The 21,455-nt window shown below is 40.5% G+C and overlaps 1 protein-coding gene across 2 annotated transcripts in view; it reads right to left on the reverse strand.

The window, feature by feature from the left end:
- LOC100566793 (venom factor) overlaps nucleotides 1–21,455 on the reverse strand; it is a 77,075-nt gene that overhangs the window by 25,206 nt on the left and 30,414 nt on the right. The window contains exons 16-27 of one of the 2 annotated variants that reach the window (XM_003216808.4): nucleotides 20,639–20,716; nucleotides 19,371–19,571; nucleotides 18,469–18,580; nucleotides 16,711–16,796; nucleotides 16,419–16,558; nucleotides 11,726–11,938; nucleotides 8,962–9,025; nucleotides 7,673–7,759; nucleotides 6,968–7,171; nucleotides 5,435–5,510; nucleotides 2,360–2,522; nucleotides 975–1,070 (exon numbers count right to left, since the gene is read on the reverse strand). In XM_003216808.4, coding sequence (XP_003216856.3) covers nucleotides 975–1,070; nucleotides 2,360–2,522; nucleotides 5,435–5,510; nucleotides 6,968–7,171; nucleotides 7,673–7,759; nucleotides 8,962–9,025; nucleotides 11,726–11,938; nucleotides 16,419–16,558; nucleotides 16,711–16,796; nucleotides 18,469–18,580; nucleotides 19,371–19,571; nucleotides 20,639–20,716 — 1,520 coding nt within the window. The remainder of the gene's footprint in view (nucleotides 1–974; nucleotides 1,071–2,359; nucleotides 2,523–5,434; nucleotides 5,511–6,967; nucleotides 7,172–7,672; nucleotides 7,760–8,961; nucleotides 9,026–11,725; nucleotides 11,939–16,418; nucleotides 16,559–16,710; nucleotides 16,797–18,468; nucleotides 18,581–19,370; nucleotides 19,572–20,638; nucleotides 20,717–21,455) is intronic. The other variant, XM_062971467.1, reaches the window with a different exon arrangement.

Genomic DNA, 21,455 nt, shown 5'->3' on the forward strand with positions numbered 1-21,455 from the left:
GAGGGGAACTAGACTGGAAGTTGAGGAGTAGTAGGTACTGGGATTTATAGTTCACCTGCAATGAATGAGCATCACACTTGGCACACAGAGCCCCCATAACCAATACAACACATTGCACAAGTTTGGGGAAAAGGGAGTTATAGTTCACCTGCAGCCAGAGAAACAGTGACCCCCACCGACAGTGCACTGGGACCTCACTTTGCACAGAGAATCCTCATGACCAACTGAACATACTGCAGGTGGTTTTGGGAATGGGCCTTTATTTTGGGAGTTATAATTCACCTGCATCAAAAGACCACTGAACCCAGCCAATGACGGATCTGGACCAAACTTGGCAAACAGACTGAACATTGCCTGCTGTGGATACTGACAGATGTATTGGGGCAATTATCCCGGGACTCTGGGAGTTGTAGTCATTCACCCCCATCCAGAGAGTACTGCACCCAGGCGATGACCAGCCAATGACAGATCTGGACCACACTTGGTACACAGGCCCCAAAATTGCCAACTTTTCATACTGGCAGGGTTTCAGGAGGATTCAGCCACGATTCTGGGAATTGTAGTTCACCCACTCCAAACAGAACACATAACATTAAAAGACAAATAATACCATTCTCAAATGACTCGGGCATCGCCGGGTTCCCAAGCTAGTACACACTAAACTTCAGGAAGGGAACCATGTGACCTTCCAGATGTGGTTGGTCTGCAAGTTCCAGCAGCTTTTGCCAACATAGCAAATGGTGAGGAATAGTGGGAGTTATGGTCTTATGATATCTGGAGGGCTACATGAGGTTTGCATGATTCCCTTTCTTGCTTTGAATGGAGAGTGCAACTTGCTGGGTTGTTCATTACTCTTGAGAAATGATGGCACTCATGCATAAGTAAAAAGAGAGCAAAATGAAAAAGAACAAGGAATAATTAAATTATAAAACATTGCTACCTTTTGTAATCTTTCTTGCTACATATGTACTTACATTGACTTGATGCCCACAGAGGCGTCTGGATTCCAGCAATGCAACCAGGACAAAAGCCGTTAGTGACACCTCTGATTCAGAACCTTGATAGCCTCCCTAAAAGGAAGCAGAGGGAAGAAAGGGGAATTAAATGCAGGAGCAAGACTTTAAAGGATCTGTCTAAGACCCTGAATCTTTCTCCTTAAATAGATTCAGCTCCTTTGAAAATTTCTTTAGAGTTCAGATTAAAACCCAGATCAGAACATTACAAAGACGCAGAAGCCATCAACAGCCACTTCACACAATGGATGGCATTTGAAATAGTAAACCTGGGTATGTATCAGAAAACTCAAACCTTTAGTTAACTAAAAGCAAAAAAGAAAAAGAAAAAAAAGATAAAGACCTTTTTAATTGCTGAAGTTTCTCCAGTTGTTCCCTATTAGCAGGACCAATTGAATGTCCATTAGGAAACAAAACTGTGGTGTTTCCAATAAGATGACTTCTAGACTGGTCATTCAAAATAATATGCATCTATTTTGTCCTTAACTGATTTTTCATGAGAAAAAGAGAATGTGGGAGGATTAGTATAAAAACACAAAGATTACAAATGGAAGACTATTTTGTCTACATCACTTGCAAAATCCCTTGAATGAAACAAAATGTTTGCAACAGGTTAAACAAACTTCACAGTTCAGTGCCAAAGTTCCCCACTTATCCACCACAGAATGTACCCACCATTTCATCTCTTCCTACATCTTGATATGCTTCCATCTTTTTTATAGAACCTCCTCCATGTTATGTTTAATTCTCCTCTGCTTCCCCCTAGCTCTGCTTTTCCCTATACATGAAGCATTCTCCTTTCTGGTGATTGGATTTTTTTTTCAGATCCCTTAAAACCTACCTCAGGTTGGCTTTGCTGGAATAACTTCTCTTTTGCTTCCTCTTAACAATGAAATTCTGCTACTACTCTATATATTCATGTACCAATCTAAAAGATTTAGTCAAAAAATCCCCCCCCCCAAAAAAAAACTGAGTTGACTTAACCATGAGCCAATATAACTATTGTGTTCTAATTCTTATCAAAAAGGAATCATCCTGTTCTCTGAGTAGGATGGCAAAAGGTAAGAGCTTAACCCATCCCAGAAGAAACTAAAAATGACACCACCATGATTCTGTCCACCACTGGTCTTTTTGAATGAAAGGGGTAGCTGGCCCTCTGAGGTTGCTTTCCCGCCATAAATTTGGCCCCAAAAACTAAGCTCGTCTTGTACATGAGGTTGGCTTATGTATGAGTATGCAGTAATTAGTTTGCCATGATATCTATCTGGTCCAATACATTCAGTCACTTAATTCTCTTTTATTTTCCTCTGACAATAAAAACTTCTGAACTGACAAATAATGCATACCGACATCGATCCAGAAATTGCACGGGCCTCATCATAGAAAATCCCATCTGGTCTTTGCCTTTCCAGAATCAGCCACTTCACACCTCCACAGACAAGATGACCACTAATAGTAGATACCATTGTGGAAGCCAAGGCAAAGACCTTCACTATATATGCTGTTAACCTGCAAGAAATACAGAATGCACCAGTTGAAGCTTATCCAAAGGTAGCAGCGTGAAAGTATATATTGTAAATTTACAGAAAAAGAAGAATAGTGTTCATGCAACTGTAGATTAGTTGAATTTATTGTGTGGAGGCTGAACTATATTGGGCTTTTCAAAGAATAAATTCAGTTCACCTCTTAAAGAAAAAATTACACCCCCCCCCCTTGATTAAACACAAATGTACAGAGATGAATTTATTTTATTTTTCCTTTTTATCAATTTCGCAAATCTGAAATACTGCTCCGCCTCAACTCCAAAAAAATCCTCCTCCTCCTCCTCCTCCTCCTCCTCCTTCTTCATTCGTTCAGTCGTTTCCAACTCTTTGTGACCTCATGGACCAGTCTACACCAAAGCTCCCTGTCGGCCGTTGCCACCCCCGGCAATTTCAAGGTCAAGCCAGTCTCTTCAAGGATACCATCCATCCATCTTGCCCTTGGTTGGCCGCTCTTCCTTTTACCTTTCATTTTCCCCAGCATTATGATCTTTTCCAAGCTTTCCTGTCTTCTCATTATGTGGCTAAAATAATTCAGCTTTGCCTCCAATATCCTTCCCTCCACTGAGCAGCCGGGCATTATTTCCTGGAGGATGGACTGGTTGGATCTTCTTGCGGTCCAAGGCACTCTCAGGATTTTCCTCCAGCACCAAAGTTCGAAGGCATATATCTTCCTTCGCTCAGCCTTGCTTATGGTCCAGCTCGTGCATCCATAGGTTACTATGGGGAAAACCATTGCTTTAATTATGTGGACCTTCGTTGCCAGTGTGATGTTTCTGCTTTTCACTATTTTGTCGAGGTTGGCCATTGCTCTCTTCCCAGAAGTAAACGTCTTCTGATTTCCTGGCTGCAGTCTACATCTGCAGTGATCTTTGCACCTAGAAATATAATATCTGTCACTGCCTCCACGCTTTCTCCCTCTATTTGCCAGTTATCAATCAGTCTGGTTGCCATAATCTTGGTTTTCTTGATGTTTAACTGCAGCCCGGCTTTTGCACTTTCTTCTTTCACCCTGGTGATAAGACTCCTCAGCTCCTCCTCACTTTCAGCCATCAATTGTGGTATCATCTGCATACCTAAGGTTGTTAATGTTTCTTACAGCAATTTTAACTCTGGCCTTGGATTCCTCAAGCTCCGCATGTCGCATGATGTGTTCTGCATACAAGTTGAATAGTGAGGGTGAAAGTATACAGCCCTGCCATACTCCTTTCCCAATCTTGAACCAGTCTGTTGTTCCGTGGTCTGTTCTTACTGTGGCTACTTGGTCTTTATACAGATTTCTCAGGAGGCAGACAAGGTGACTTGGTATCCCCATACCACCAAGAACATGCCACAGTTTATTATGATCCACGCAATCGAAGGCTTTGGAATAGTCAATAAAACAGAAATAGATGTTTTTCTGAAACTTCCTGGCTTCCTCCAATATCCAGTGGATATTGGCAATTTGGTCTCTTGTTCCTTTTCCAAAAACGTCCAGCCAGCTATATCTCCTCTTGTGTATAAAATCTACTTTTATGAAATTGCATAACATATATCATATGCTGTCAGGCTCTTAAAGGGTAACTTGCAAATCTATAACATTGTCTTGCTTAGTCTCATGCCTTGGGACAAGAAGCAGGTTTAACTGGTTAATGTATGCAAGCTTGAAGGTACCCAATGTCAATGTTAGGATTGTAATCCCAGTGCAGAGAGCTGGAAGGTACTCTACTCAGCCTCTAAGCAGATTCTAAGCACACTTGTGTGAGCAATACTTGCAGGAGCAGACACAACAGTTTCATTCCACACAAAGGCTTTTATCTTCAGTTGCAGCAATACAGATTCCATAGAAGGGTCATTAAAGTGGAATCAAAGTACATTATTTGTGCCATGTGGAAGAGCCCAAGAATTCAATTCCTGCATTTAAAAATCATTTTTAATTTTAAAAAATAAATAAAACAGACCAATAAGGTTTTCAAACTATATAAAAGTACAACATACAACCCTAGGGCAAGTAAAAGAAAACTGGAAATAATTTAGCCGGTGACAAATCTTTCACTGAGTAATTCATGGGATTAAAACATTTCATTCCATTTCCCCTCTCTTTTTTTGAAATCTGAAATACGGTGCTGGAGAAGTGTTCTACAGATACCATGGACTGCTATAAAAATACAAATGAATTGTTCCTAGAGAAAACCAAGCTTGAACCCTCCATGGAAGCCAAGATGACTAATGTGAAACTGTCATACTTTGTGGATATCATGCTTTATTTAGTTTTATATATTGAAAAATACAATAATGTTTGGTAAAGTAGAATGCAGTAAGAAAAGAGGCCCGGGCTGTGGCGCAGGCTGGAGAGCAAGCCAGCTGAAACCAGCTGCAATGAATCACTCTGACCAGGAGGTCATGAGTTCGAGGCCTGCTTGGAGCCTATGTTTGTCTTGTCTTTGCTCTATGTTAAAAGGCATTGAATGTTTGCCTATATGTGTAATGTGATCCGCCCTGAGTCCCCTTCGGGGTGAGAAGGGCAGAATATAAATGCTGTAATAAATAAATAAATAAAAGAGGAAGACCTAATTCCAGATAGATAGATGCAATCAAGCAAGTCACAGTCCCGAGTCTGCAACATCTGAGCAGGATTATTGATGTTGAGGTGACTTACAGGTCTCTCGTTCTTGGGGTCACCATAAGTCAAAGTTAACTTACTGGAAGATAACAACATGTGAGCTTCACTTGCTCTTAAAGAAAAACTTCTCACAGAAAATAACAAGAGTAATAGAACAAGAAACCAATTTGCTATATAAGTTGGCGCAAAAGCATTAAAACATTCCAAAGTCAATGTGATAGGATACTACCAAGCCCATTCCAGATTTAAATATGCTCCTACAGCAATATTTCTCCTACCAAGTGCTAGATGTTTTGTGGCTAAAGGGAGGATAGGAGTGATCTGGTTTCTTATATGCCAGTTGCTGAGTATATCCTGAGGAAAAAGGAAGACAAGAAAGAGAGGTAAGTCCAGCATGTGTATCTGTAGATAGAATCATCAGTGGCATAAATCCAGTTCAAAAAAATCCTGTACTTTCCCTCTTTGTTACGCTGCACTTCCTCATCTGTGCCGCTTTTCTTTTACTAATTCACTTGGGTTCTGTTTTTTCCCCTTTTCTCTCTGTCATGCATCTTCCTTTCCAGCTAAAGGCTGAAATCATCACCAACCCATCCAAAAGAAGAGGCTAGAGAGGGGAAAGTTATCACCACGTTGCTTTTTTTTTCATTCAAAAAGCGGAATGTCAGTTTATATCTCAGTATCATAAGAATTCTAGAATGCAGTTCTTCAAAAAGAGAGATAACAATTCTCTTCCACATAAAAATGTTAATTTCATTCTCAAAGAAAGCAAAATCTACGAAGGAAAATGTTTCTGTACAGTATTGAAAATGCTGTTTCTGGATTGGAAATGTTATTGTCCTGTGGGGGGAAGGGAAATCAAATTTTGCACAGAATAAAGTCTGAGCTGAGAAGACTCTTGGCAATCCAGAATTCCCCTCACTAAGGTTTCCTGAGACATGAGAAACACATTATTAAAATCATTTTTAATATTTTTCAATAATTGTGAGCAATGTTAAAATTGCTGAAACATTTAGATTATCTGTGAAGTGTGGCTGTGGATTACAAGGGGCCACAAAACAAGTTTTCCTTTTGCAGATTCCTCCAATTCCTAAATTACCCTCAAATATCATAATATTTTTTGAAAGTCTTTCCCACTTTTGGAGACCTACATTAGCAATGGTTTTCTGTATAAATAGTGTTCAGTACCCTCTAAACTTGTAGGCCTCAATCCAGAATTTCAAAAACATAACAAACAAACAAGAATTAGAATTAACTTTACAGATCTTTCCAGAATTGATTTTTTAAAAAATGAAATGCTTTCTGGGTAGTTCTGGGTAGTTTCTGCTGTCCTGGAGACTACGGCACAGAACAATGGCTTCAAACTACAGGAAAGGAGATTCCACCTGAACATTAGGAAGAACTTCCTCACTGTAAGGAGAGTTGTTCGACACTGGAACTCTCTGTGCTGGAGTGTGGTGGAGGCTCCTTCTTTGGAGGCTTTTAAGCAGAGGCTGGATGGCCATCTGTCAGAGGTGCTTTGAATACGATTTTCCTGCTTCTTGGCAGGGGGTTGGACTGGATGGCCCACGAGGTCTCTTCCCACTCTGTGATTCTATGATTCTATGATATAGGTCTTTCTCAAATAATCTGATTTAAGTACCAAATGAACAGGTACAACTGCAAGGGAGTCCTCTTACGTACTTAGGTGCCTCCACCCCCCAAGAAAAAAGCCTTAATGGTCTGAAATTCAGTCAGATTCTGGATAAAGCAGTGCAGAAGATCACTGCATTAGCTGATGGGAGGACAAGTCCAGAGATGCTTGCTTGCTTTACCTTGCTGGATCAGTTTGATGGCCTCAGCCCTACGATTCATTCCAACCTTCTCCCATTGATTTGTGGCATCAAGGTAGTGGGTGGCAATAACTGTTGGTGTCATCTTCATCATGTTCTGTTCCACACATCCAGAAGGTATTTGAATGAGATGTTTCAGTTGGCTTCCATCAATGGCATTTTCAACAATATTAGTCACAGGGTCGCCTAACCACAAACACAAAGCTCATGTTAATCCCCGAGTACATAAAAACCTTTGGAGACTGTGTGGAATGTGCCTTGCAGGACTTCTCCTTCCCTACTCCAGTACAAAATCACTCCCAGGGCATAATTTCAGCCTGCAGGCCTAATGTAAGAGGAATTTCCCTTGTTAAACAGGATACATCCATTGTGCCCACAGGAATCAGTAGTAACCTGTGATTTTTGTGTTAGCAAAATGGTGAAACTGCTCTGGGTTTTAGTCTGAACTTTAAAGAAGCTATTCAAAATGCTGAGCATAGGTTTAGCACCTTGGATCATTCCAAGTAAAATTATTGACTCACTTCTTTGAGAACCTGGTAGGAATAGTTTTGTCCACGCTTATGCTTGCTGAGATCAGCAGGCTATGCCCTACTATATGGATAAAAGTGCACTGAGTGTATTCTTTGTGATAGAAGGGGTTTGGACTCTGTTCACCCCTACAGTCCTAGATTTAAATCAAGCTCTTGCCTTGGACACTAATTTTGGTATCAGTTTCAGTCCCAGGAACCATATCGTCTAAACGATTAGCTTTCACGAGCACTTCCTGGACTCCATCTAGAGGAAGATAAAGGCAAGAAAATTAGGAAATTTACAAAAATTATTCCCACATTCAAGCCCTTTGATGCTTCTGGCATTGCTTTTCTACAATCAGCTGCAAGTGAAATTAAAAATAAGTTCCTCACAAATCTGTATTGCAAAACACCTCACATTCCATGTACATACCGGTGCCTAGATCATGTCAGTCATGACATCTAGACCCATTGAAGCAAAGTATAAATTCCATTGAGTCAATAGGAGTGAGGTCTGTATGTGAATATGTGTGCCCAGATCATTGATATGCAATCTCACATGGAGTTGTGAGTGTGATGAAGCTGTTTGAAAGTTGGACTATGACTCTGGAGACAATGTCTGAATCCCTGCTCAGCCATGAAGCTGTCAGGATGTACCCATCTCAGCTATTCCCAACAAGCTGAACCGTTCACACCATGCCAGTTAATTGGAATGGGAGTAAAGGAATGGCCTTACTGATAACGGCAATCTGGTCTGGAAGGAACCCATGATTTGTTGCTTGCTTTGTCTGAGAATGAAATGTTAGCCATTAGGTAAAGTGTAGAAGGGGGGGGGGAGGTGGTGGTTTTGATATAGTAGTGTTTTGGCGGGATTTAGTCAGAACTACTTCTTTCAACTTGGTAAGAAGGATCAATAAAAGTGTATCCAAGGATTTATCTTTGTGAGCCTGCTTTGTGTCCAAGATCTTCCAAGAGCTGACAGGAGTCTACTGGGTGACCTTGGGCATGTCACACTCTCCCAATGCCAGAGCGAGAGAATGACAAAACCTCTTTTGAACAAATCGTGTGGGTAGCCTTAGGGTTGTCATTGATTAGAAATGTCTTGGAGACACATAGCAACTATCTTGTATGTGTGCGTGTGCATACAGTATATGTACTCTTCAGTGCACATGTGAATACAGAACCCTGAATAATAACCAGTATCTTTTTGCCCATCAAAGATCATTCTGTCTCTGAACAAAACTTGTAACCACACACTATAACTTACAGGTAGGAATGAGAAATGTTAGCATACTTTAAGAAACATAGGTACAATAAATCCACTCCAACTCTAGTCCAAATTTTAAAAGACTAGCTGCTTGGTTAGAAAACAATGATGGATGAAAAAATTAAGCAATAACAAATTCTTTGCAGGACTCAAGAAAGAGTTTCAAAAGGAGTCACCGGTGAATAATGGCTTTCACTCACCTTTCCCTGCTTTAGAGGGTTCCAACTCAATGACATCCACAAGTGATCTCCGTATCCCTTCAGGCTGGCAAGAAAAAAGGTGCAAAATCACTGTGAAAGTCTCACCAGAAAGAAAATTAGTCAGTCATGGCAACAAAAAGGAACTCAAAATGGAAACACTAACATTCATCTACCTCCTGGTTAAAATACAGTTTTGTTTTGCGAGGACCTGCCTCAAAATCCTTGAAAACAGTTGTGGAAATCAGGGCTTTTAAAAATCCTTAATCATTGTCTAGCAATGGTCATGAATGGACTTTATTTCTTCTCTTTTTAAATTAATTAAATTAAATTATATTGACTCCTTATGACATTACATTTGATTTAATATAAAGCACGGCGATATCCACTTGATTTTCCTTTGTTGCTATTTTTATCTGACTCTATGTTAAAATTATGTTTTTATATTTCTTTCCAATGCAAAGTCCCATTGATGGAACTTAAAGGATAGTATACGATTAACTGAAGTAAAAACGGAGAGCTATGAATATTAGGCAAGCGCCCACACTCATGACCTTTGGAAAGGATTTTTTTTTGTGTGTGTGTGTGTGTCAGGAGCAACCGGAGTTGCTTCTGGAGTGAGAGAATTGGCCGTCTGCAAGGACGTTGCCCAGGGGACGCCCGGATGTTTTGATGTTTTACCATCCTTATGGGAGGCTTCTCTCATGTCCCCATATGGAGCTGAAGCTGATAGAGGGAGCTCATCCGCGCTCTCCCCGGATGGGATTCGAACCTGGCAGCCTTCAGGTCAGCAACCCAACCTTCAAGACACAAGGCTTTTATCCCCTAGGCCACTGGAGGCTCCGGGAAGGAATTGAAAACTTGTCATTTGAAACAGGCCTTCGACAATGGCAAAATGTAAGAATTCCTAATAACTATCAATTGGATTTTATGGCTTATCTTTAGCAGAGCAACGGCTGGGACTTTTAATGTTGTTTAAACTATTTTTATATATAATTGTTTACTAAATTTTCAGTTGTTTTGTGTTATTTTTGTTTTGTTTTAATTTGATATGTTATCTACCTTGTTTATATTATCGACTATGTTTTATTTTATGATTGTAAGCTGCTCTGAGTCCCTTTTTGGGAGATGGGGCAGGGTATAAATAAAGGTATTATTATTTTATTATGACACAGCAAACAAGATAGATATGCTGGATTTCATATCACAAAATCACAAGTCGAACACTTCCCAAGTGTCTAGGACTCTGTGATGTATTTTCAGATGATGCGTGCAGATCCCAGTAGGGTGGCCTTTTGCAGTTGGCAGATCGTAATTTTGTCAATGTCTATTGTTTCCAAATACCAGCTGAGATCTTTTGGCACGGCACCCAGTGTGCCCATCACCACCAAGACCACCTGCACTGGTTTCTGCCAGAATCTTTGAAGTTCAATCTTGAGGTCCTGATAGCGGCTGAGTTTTTCCTGTTGTTTTTCGTCAATGCGACTGTCACCTGGGATGGCGACATCAATTATCCAAACCTTTTTCTTTTCCACAACTGTGATGTCTGGTGTGTTGTGTTCCAGAACTTTGTCAGTCTGGATTCGGAATTATTATTATTATTATTATTATTATTATTATTATTATTATTATTTCATTTCTTTGATAGGATCCCCTGGTAGCACAATGGGTTAAACCATTGTGCTGACAGGACTGCTGGCTTGAAGGCTGGGTTGCTGACCGGTTCAAATCCAACCCGGGGAGACTGTGGATGAGCTCCCTCTATCAGCTCCAGCTCCATGCGGGGACATGACAGAAGCCTCCCACAAGAATGGTAAAAACATCAAAACATCTGGGCATCCCCTGGGCAATGTCCTTGCAGACGGCCAATTCTCTCACAGCAGAAACGACTTGCAGTTTCTCAAGACGCTCCTGACATGAAAAAGAATTCTTTGATATGCTCCCTTTCAAAAATCACCAAAAAACCAGAAATTTCAAAATTCAGTCTCTAAGGTACATTTGCACTGTAGAGTGATTGCAGTGTGACAAAACTTTAAATGCCATGGCTCGATGCTATGCAGTCATGGGAGCTGGAATTTGGCCAAGGCACTAGTACTCTTTGGCAGAGAAGTTTTACAGACCCTGTAAAACTACAACGCTTTGATTCCATAGCATTAAGATGTTTAAAGTGATCCCTTCTTGCTTTTTATCGTTATCTGTCCTGCCCCTGCTGAGTGATGTGGTGTCATACTCTCAAGCCTATCTCACCTTATCTCAAGTTTCCAGTCCATCCCTGGTACCTTCCATTTTCTCTTGTTCCCTAGAAAGTAGTTAGGTAACCCAGGATTTGCAACTCCTTTTTATATCAGCAATTAGAGTTCTCTTAATCAAGGTTACTTTAAAACATTAGCTACTGGTGCCTTTGCTCCTTGAATGCCAACTCACACTCTTGATTGCCAACCCACAGCCATGAGTTTAGTCTCAAACTTAATTCACTCTACAGTGTAGATAGACCCTGAAGGTAAAGTATTTTATTGTTGCTTTTATGTCCCAGTGGGCATGTGTGAAAAGGGCAAATAGGACAAGCTGTACCCAACCTGGTGTGTGTTCTGTGCTGTTTTAGCCACAGTCGTAACAACCCAGTTTCTACCAATGCTAGCCCTTCAGTTTAAGGTTGCCTTGCTAAACTGGCCGAGGGAGACAGAATGAATGAGTGAAGTGACAAAACCATCCTGGCTGCAACCTCTCTTTCTGTCAACTTCATGGGAGGGTCTGGTGTGATGCCTACCACAACTCGGAGCTTCTTGATCACACCATCGGACATCATCATGTTCCAAACAGCACCTTTGACCTCAATGTCATGTAATCCCAGTTCAAGTGGAACCAAGACAAATGGGACTGCCGTAGAGGACTGGGGCCCGATAGTGACATCCTGTCTGTAGCGCTTCTTGGCGGTGGCAGCGCTGCAGAAGACAGGGTTATGAATCAGCTCCACTCGCACCTGGGGACGAAAGACAGAAGGAAGGGCCTTTAAAAGAAATGTAAAAAACAAATGGCCAAAGGAGAAGAAACTTTCTTTCCTTGGGTCATGATACAACTTCTATGCTTTTCCCTCTCAAGGGACTACTGAATTTCGATTCTTTTCCAGTCTCCACTTTTGGCTTTAAGTATATCCAGTCACAGTCAGCCATTGAAGTAAATTAAAATTGAACTTTATGGTGGAATTCAAAAATAGGAACTTTAATAACAAAGTAAAATAATTATAACATGAGTGGCAAGATGAGGTATAAAAAATACATTGACAAGGCCTTTCAGACAGAAGGAAACTAAATGGAAAAGACTTATAAGGAGCCAAGCTGCACTAGTTCACAATAGATCTGTAAAAGCAATTGCAAATTTTAGGCAATATTTTAGGATAATTTTTTTTAAAAAAAACAAACCATATGGAAAATGTCTATGAGGCAGAACACATTCAGCTTCACACACACACACACACACACCCCAGTAGCTAGAAGGCTTTCCACTCACATACATAATCTAATATTATAATTGATGGTAAAGTCAACTTTAGATATGCAGATGATACCACTTTGGCTGAAAGTGAGGAGGAGCTGAGGAGCCTTAAAACCAAGGTAAAGAAGAAAGTGCAAATGCTGGGTTGCAGTTAAACATCAAGAAAACCAAGATGATGGCAACCAGACTGATTGATAACTGAAAAATAGAGGGAGAAAACATGGAGGCAGTGACAGACTTTGTCTTTCTAGGCACAAAGATTACTGCAGACACAGACTGTAGCCAGGAAATTAGAAGGCGTTTACTTCTTGGAAGCAGAGAAATGTCCAATCTTGATAAAATAGTGAAGAGTAGAGACATCATACAGGCAACAAAGGCCCACATATTAAAGCAATGGTATTCCCCATAGTAACTTATTAATGTGAGAGCTAGACCATAAGGAAGCCTGAATGAAGAAAGATAGATGCTTTTGAACTGTGGTGTTGGAGGAAAATTCTGAGACCGCAAGAAGAGCCAACCAGTCCATCCTCCAGGAAATTATGCCCAACTGCTCACTGGAGGGAAGGATATTAGAGGCTAAGATGAAGGACTTTGGCCACATAATAAGAAGACAGGAAAGCTTGGAGAAGATAATGATGCTGGGGAAAATAGAAGAAAAAAGAGGGGCCAAACAAGAGCAAGATGGATGGATGGTATCCTTGACCTTAAAGGAGCTGGGAGTGGCAACGGCTGACAGTGAGCTCTGTTGTGGGCTGGTCCATGAGGTCACGGAGAGTCGGAAGCGACTGAACGAATAAACAGCAACAAAGTAATTTGTTGTTATTCTTAGGCTGGATCTACACTGCCCTATATCTGAGGATCTGGTCCCAGATCTGTTTAGAACTGGATTATATGAGTCTACACTACCAGATAATCTTGGATAAAAAGATAATCTTGGATCAGATCCTGGGATACAGGGAAGTGTAGATCCAGCCTTAAACTAATTTTAAGATGGATCTACACTATCATGTAAACCAGTGTTTGATCTGGATTATACACTGCTATATAATCCATCTGAAATCAGATAATCTGTGATCTGATATTGAATTAAATGGCAGTATAGAAGGGGCCTTAGTCAACTCTGATTCATGGTGAGGTTCTCAAAGGGTTTTCTTTTCTTCTCTGATCCGAATGGGTTTGCTTTTTCCTCCTTTTAGCTGGGAGAGAGATAGTTTGCCCAAGGACACCTAGTATCCATCCTGCAGGGTTATACCTGTTTGATACCATGTCAACTGCATTAACTCAAAAAGTAATGAAGTGATGGGATATTTCAAATTCTGATAAGACCATGAGGTCCAACTAATTCCTTCTTTACCTTATAGAACATTTCATTGTCCAGAAAGTGAAAGATGAAACAAAGGGATGAGCTATTTAGATCTGATCCTAAATAAAAGTGATGACCTGCTTAATGGATTCCTTACGTGGGGGTGGCCATGTGTCCCTAGACTTTATTATACATCAGAAAGGCAAAATCAAACATAGTCAAACATGCATTCTAGCCCTAAATGCCTAAAGAGCTTTCAAATGACCTAAGATTTCAAAGGGACATGTACAAGAAATAAAAGAAAGAACAAAATCACCAAAGAGGAATTTGAATAAATAGCCAGCAAGTCAATAAAGTCAAAGCACAGAATGAGCTCAGGCTTACTAGAGAATTAAAAAGAATAACCGAACAATTTTGTTATGTCTGTAGTAAAAGGAAAAATAAAGAAATGGTAGGACCACTGCATAAAGTGATAACAAAATGCTAACATGGACAGAGAAAAGGCAGAACAACCCAAAAACCTTATTTTCCTCCATCTTCTCTCAAAAGGTAAATAGACCTTACCTTGGAGTAAATGGAGCAGATGATTTATTAAGGCAAACACAGCACAGAATAAGTTTTAAAAAGGCAGTACATGAACATCTAAATTAATTTTAGTCTCATGGGTCAGATAAATTAGATCCAAGGGCATTAGAAGAAATGGCAAAAGTAATTTCCAAACCCCTAGCAATCATCTTTGAGAATTTCTAGAGAGCAGGAAATATCCCAGCAGACTGGAAGAGGGCAAATTTTGTCCTCATCTTCAAAGGGGTGTGGGGAAGGACCAAAGCAATAACTGCCCAGTTATCTTGATATCAATATCAGGAGGAGTTCTCGAGCATATCATTAAACAGAAAGTCTGTAAGCACTTAGAAAGGAATGCCATGTTCACTAAAGACAACATGGCTTTCTCCAAAGAAAATTATGCTAGAGTCACCTTATCACTTTTTTAGATAAAGTTATAAGTTTGATAGATAAAGGGAATGTTGTGGATATAACATATCTTGATTTCAGTAAGGCCTTTAACAAGGTATCTTATGATATTCTCACAAAGAGTCTAATAAAGGTTGGTTAGACAATGCCACTGTTATGTGAATTGATAATTGGGTAACCAGCCAAAGAAAAGGGTGCTTCACAATGGCTCTTCCTCATCCTGGAGAGAAGTGGCACAGGATCAGAGCCGGCCCTAGGTATTTTTCAAGTGTAGGCAAACAGAATTTTGGCACCCCCCCCAAACCAATTATTGAAAAATAAAAGCGTTGAATAAGCAAAAATGTTGGATAATAAGGAGGGGTTAAGGAAAAGCCTATTAAACATCAAATTACATTAAGATTTTACAAATTAAGCACCAAAACATCATGTTTTACAACAAATCAACAGAAAAAGCAGTCTTGACTGTGTCCCCGTACGTTTTGCGCCCCAAGCGACCGCTTAATTCACCTCATTGTTGGACCGGCTCTGCACAGGATTCTGTCCTGGGACCAGTTCTATTCAATATCTTGGATGATGGGAATAGAAGGCCTGCTTATCAAATCTGAAGATGGCACCAAATCAGGAGAGATAGCTAATACTCCAGAGGACAGGATCAAAATAAAAAATTACCTTAAACAGATTAGAGAGCTGATTGACCAACACTAACAAAATGAATTTTGAGAAGGAGCGATGTACAATACGACACTTTGGCAATAAAAATTAAATGTTCGGAAATAGGATGGGTGACACTTGTCTTGACAATAGTACATGTGTCATAGTAGGAGTCTTAATAGACCACAAGCTTTGCATGAGGCAAGAGTGTGATGTAGTAGCTAAAAAGCCTAAGGCAATTCTAGGCTGCATCAATAGGAGCATGGTGTCTTCTGAGCAAAGTAACTGTACCGTTTGATTTTTCTTTGGTCAGAACTCACTTGGAATACTGTGCCCAGCTCTGGACACCACAATTTAAAAAGGATATTGACATGCTGGAATGTGTTCAGAAAAGGGCTACCAAAATGATAAAAGGTATGGAAGTCAAGCCCTATGAGGAACAGCTAGGGAGCTGGGAATGTTTAACTTGGAGAAGAGAAGGTAAGAGGGGGCATAATAATTATGTTTCAGTATTTGAAAGTATGTCACATTCCGCCTAATCACACGGGGGGGGGGGGGGGATGCCCTTTACCATGCTGGGGCTCTTCTTTCGCAACAGATCTAGATGCACTGCATCAGATGACGCAGGCTGAGGCCCCACCCCATCTGTGGGTGAAATGGCAAAGAAGTGTTGCATTCTAGCTTCCTCGCCACCATGATGAGAATTCATCTTTTGGGTAGCCAGCTCCACTGGCTGCTGATAAGTTTCCGGTCCCAATTCAAGGTGCAAGTAAATCCCTACAAAGCCCTAAACAGTTTGGGACCTGCCTATCTTGGCGATCGCATCTTCCCCTATGAACCCATGCGGGCTCTAAGATCTGCAGGGGAGGCCCTTCTTTCGCTCCCACCTCCGTCTCAAGCACATTTGGTGGGAATGAGGGAGAAGACTTTCTCTGTGGTGGCCCCCTGGCTCTGGAACTTTCTCCCCAGGGAGATTAGACTGGCACCCACACTGTCCACGTTCTGTAAAGAGCTAAAACCCTGACCAAAGCCCAAAGCCTACCCTGATAAGTTGTCTTCCAGAGTTGTAGAGAATAGCTCGAATCTCCACCTGCTCATTCCTGACTACCGAGTAAGGCAGCCTTAGGTCAATAAAGAAATCCTTCATGACGGTTATTTCATAAGGGTCAGCCACACAGATGCCTATAAGCAAGATCGAGGGAAAAGGAAGCAGATGGAAAATCAAAAGCAGCCACGCAACAAATCTCTTTCTTTCAAAACACTTATTAAGGGTTGTTGCAGCCTACCATCGCCTTCATGGTAGTTCATTCTTGGGACCATCTAAGATGTTTTACCTTTTGTTTCTGAAATGCTCACAGCCAACACCTCCCAGGTTGTGATGGAATCTTTCAGATAAAAAGAAACTGTCTTGGATGAGATCCTAAGTACAAGAAGAAAGGTGCCATGTCATATTTGGAGGCAGAGATTATAATATGCAGACTAAGGTAGGAAATAAATATTCAAATTTATATGTGGCTGCTGCTGGCCATAAAATTCCTCTCTACTTCTTAAATTCTAGGGCTACTCTCATTGGATGATTCTCTCCTCACCTTTCATTTTCTTTTCCCTCTAACTCTTCAACCTCCAATTACATGTGTGCATAAAAGTTCTGCAGATTCCCAACAATTAAGAGAAGCTGTTTGGCCATCAGAAATTGAAGCCTCAATCTCCCTTGAGTGCTGTCTCCTACAGGACCCCAAAACACAACCTGAAAACAGCTTACTCCCACCCTTTATTTGTCGCTGCCATTAATAACCAATGACTTCATCACACACAGAAAAATCAGCATTTCTACACATTTAAGAAATGGCAAGCCATGGTGCCGTTCACACGATGCAAGCTTCAACTGTGAGGTTGAGGTATTTTGCCATTTCTAACATGTTAGTTTTTCCAACAATTCCCTGCATAACGGTCAATTTCTCTGTGTGATATTAATCCAGTGGTTCTCAACCTGGGGTCCCCAGATGTTTTTGGCCTACAACTCCCAGAAATCCCAGCCAGTTTAGCAGCTGTTAGGATTTCTGGGAGTTGTATGCCAAAAACATCTGGGGGCCCAGGGTTGAGAACCACTATGTTAATCCCTGTTGTCTGCTTGTAAATAAAATAATGATGCTGTATGTGGGAGGAACCGCAATGCTATTTCCCCAAGAGGGACAATGGGAGGAAAGAAATCTCAGTGCAAATGACCCCGGAGAAAGTGCTGCCTTAAGAAAGATGCTTAACTCTGTTTCACTGAAAGTGTCTTGAGTGCAAATGACCTCATGGAAAGTGCCACCTTAAGAAAAATGCCTTAAATTTGCTTCAATGGAAAGGTCTTGAAGGCAGTGCTGCCTTAAGGGATGCCTGTTTTAAAAAAAGGATGCTGGTATCCTTGAAACAGGAGGAGTCATTGCTTGCCCATGTGATGGGAATCAAGTGGATAGTTGAGTTAGAAGCTGGAGAAAGCGATCTTAGTGTGATGGGAGTGAGTAAATTCTTCATCTTCTTTAAAGACAGAACCCCATGAAACTCCACCTTTTCCCCCACTTTCCCTCATTTTCTCCAGCACCTTGTGATGAAGCCCTTACTGATCTCCTGCAAGTTTGAAATTTCACTCAGCTTTCTGTTTCCAAAATATGAGAAGTGAAAGATCTTAGACTCTGTCCTCCCTATTTTGCTGCTGTCATATTATGTTATGATTTTATATATAGTTCTGTATTAATTTTATCATAATTGAAATGTATTTTATGTTGTTGTATTTTATTTTACTGGGCTTGGTCCCCATGTAAGCCGCCCCGGGTCCCCTTGGGGAGATGGGGCGGGATATAAGAATAAAGTTGTTGTTGTTGTTGTTGTTGTTGTTGTTGTTGTTGTTGTTGTTATTCCTGCTATCTCCTTCCCTCCACCCTAGAGACCCATGCATGGCTGGGAACCCTTACCTTCAAATGTTGATTTATTCCTACATTTTAATATGTGGATGCTTTAATACATGTTTTTATTCTATGGTAAAATATAGTTTTCCTCCAGACTGAAAAGTAGGCTGCTATGGAGAGAAGAATATAAAAGACATATACCCTTGATCGTTAGGAGCATCTGTTAGTATTTTTGTTTCCCACAACCAGCTCTCTGGAAATAGAGTCCTGGATGTAATTCCATCTTCATCCATGATAAAGTCCTCACTTTCACCTAGGAAAACATGAGACAGATGTGGTTGTGATTATCTTGGTTATCTTGTTTATATGTATTTTTCCATACTGACTCAAATATTGACTTGGGGGGGGGGATTCTTGTTCAAAAGAAGAATAAAGATTTGGCCTAGTTAAAAATGATGGTCCTCGTCTTATTGTGCTTTGGTATGATCTTTGTGGTGTCCACATTATCTGCCACCACAAGTCTGTTGTACAGAGACTGTAACAGAAGAACTAAGGTTTGTAATGCATTAATTCACTGATAAGTATGGCCAATAAACAGAGTTTGCCACCAAAAAGAGGTCAACATAGTGATTTTACCTTTTCACAAAGGCAGATCCATCCTTAGACAACTACTGTTCATGGAACATTGATCGATCGGGTTGCTGTATGGCCATGTTCCAAAAACATTCTCTTTTGAAGTTTCGCCCACATCTATGGCAGGCATTCTCAGAGCTTGTGAGGTCTGACCTCACAACCTCTGAGGATACCTGCCATAGATGTGGGTAAAACATCAGGAAAGAATGCTTCTGGAACATGGTCATACAACCTGGAAAGCTCTCAGCAACCCAGTGATTTTGGCCATGAAAGCCTTCAACAACACACAGATCAATCGTTTCTTATTTTAACTGCCTCAGAATGGATGATTCCACATATACATAACAGAAAACAAATCATCATTTTCATTCATTAAAAAGAGTTCACCCTCTAATGCATTCACATTTTACACACACATATGATATTGCCTTGCAGAGAGTTTTGCAAAGAAAAAAGGAAGTTCTACTTGCTTCTTGCCAGTTGCAGTTCATCCTCCCGTTGATTCTGATCTCGTATGTCTTTGATAAAATTACAACACTCAAGGAAAACAGTCTTGCACTCATTTTGATTGTCTATATATTCAGAACGCTTTTCACAGCTGTATCCCATGGGGTTTTCATACATGCCATCTTCACAGCACTTTCTTAGTTCCTTGTCAGCATACTGGGTGGCTGAAATATGTAACTTGCATGAAACATCAGAAAATGTCCTCCCTAAACTACTCTTGCTAATGTGTTGAACAAGAAAGAAAACACAGATCAATTCTACCTATCCAGGACTTGCTTATCCATAATATGTGAAGTGAACATGGTTTGACTTTTTGACTAAATTTTATACACTGACAATTGCTTCACTTTCAAATGCCACCATCCTGACTGATGTCAGGCATAGACCTAAACTGTCTCTCAAAAACCAGTCTCACTTTTAAACAAAAGAATAAGTTTATTGAAAAGTCAGTATGGTAAACTGAACAACTTTGTTGTCAGGACTAACGTTTGTCATCAATGGGAACTTCTTATAAGAGTGAAGCTTTTCAAAAATTTGTGCGTGCATATTTTCATTGGCTCACAGCACCCTTTCTTTTGCATTTTCCTGGCTATTGTAGCAATTGGTTCTCTAATTTAAAAAATTCATCATGGTCTAATCACTGTCTTCCCTGTGAGAATGTGGCCTTGGTCCCATTTCCTCACAGCTCCATATTCTCTGTTTCCCTTTCCTTTTTCTCACCAGGTGCAGAGTAAATACTCCTGACTGTTCTCACAATAATAATGCATTCAGATCCCCAACTATTAATAAACTTTCAATCCCCTTAATATACTGTAGGAGAGTGGCATTATGTCTGATCAATAACAGATTCCCCCCAAAGTAAAAAAAACAAAAACAAAACAAAACAAAAAAAAACCTTTTCTAAGACCCTTTAGATCCTCCAGCATTATTCTGTGGTCAACTGCCATAGAATCATTCTAGAAGACCTAAAAATTTCCATAGAGCCCACAAAGGATGTCAGTAACCTGACATCCTTTGGAAACCCCCCAGGAGTTTTACTGAGCAATGTCCTCATATGCTACCCCATATGATAACTGGTCCATTTAGTCCCAGTATCACCTACAGTGTTCAGCAATCGCTCTTCAGAGACTCTCCTGAAGCCTTGAGGCCTGAATATTTTTCCGATCTGGTGCATATTTTTCAACATTATTAATTCAAACTCAAACTGGAGTCTTGGTCACTCCTCACATACCTTTGCTTGTTTTAGACTCAATAAGCTGTAAGGAGTTACGACGGCGCCTCCGTTTTGCAACCTGGGGGCACTTCCGATCTGGAAGGTTGTGGGAAAGATAAAAAGAAGACATTACTGCCCTGACATGAAATAAGAAGAAAGTGCACAATTCTATGACCGCATGCATGTTTCTACTGGTCCTCTGCACGTTTACTGAGATGTGAAGAGGGCTTGCTCCCATGTCAGAAAGAATGGGACAGCAACCTTAGAGTTTTCATTGTTACATACCAATTTCAAGAATCCATTATAGCCCCTTTCAATGTAAAAGCATTTACATTGGGTGTTGGTTGGGGCAAGGACATGGCAACCAATGTGAAGACATGTTTAACTCAAGAATTCCATGATTCAAATCGCCAAAGTTGGGGAATGCATGTACACTATAACTTTGATGTAGTTTGACACCACTTTAACTGTCATGGTTCAATACTATGGAATAATTTGGAATTTGATATGACACCAGCATTTTTGCGAAGTAAGGCAAACCATGATGCCCATGATTATAGCATTAAGCCGTGGCTATTAGAGTGGTGTTGAACTGCATTAACTCTACAGTATAGATGTCCATACAGAAATTGAGAAACAACCCTAGTGAAATGGCTCACTTGAAGCAATAAACAATGTGAAAAAAGAGAAATTTTACATTGAAATTATTTCAGTTTTTTGTTATATCCTAATCGCCATATTGGTGTAGTGGGGGGAGAAGGGATGCAATTTGACACAGCTTTAGCTGTTATGATTCAGTACTATCATGACAGTTGTAGTTTGGTGAGGCATCAGC

Source organism: Anolis carolinensis, chromosome 2, assembly GCF_035594765.1.
Source record: "Anolis carolinensis isolate JA03-04 chromosome 2, rAnoCar3.1.pri, whole genome shotgun sequence".
NCBI classification, from domain to species: domain Eukaryota; kingdom Metazoa; phylum Chordata; class Lepidosauria; order Squamata; family Dactyloidae; genus Anolis; species Anolis carolinensis.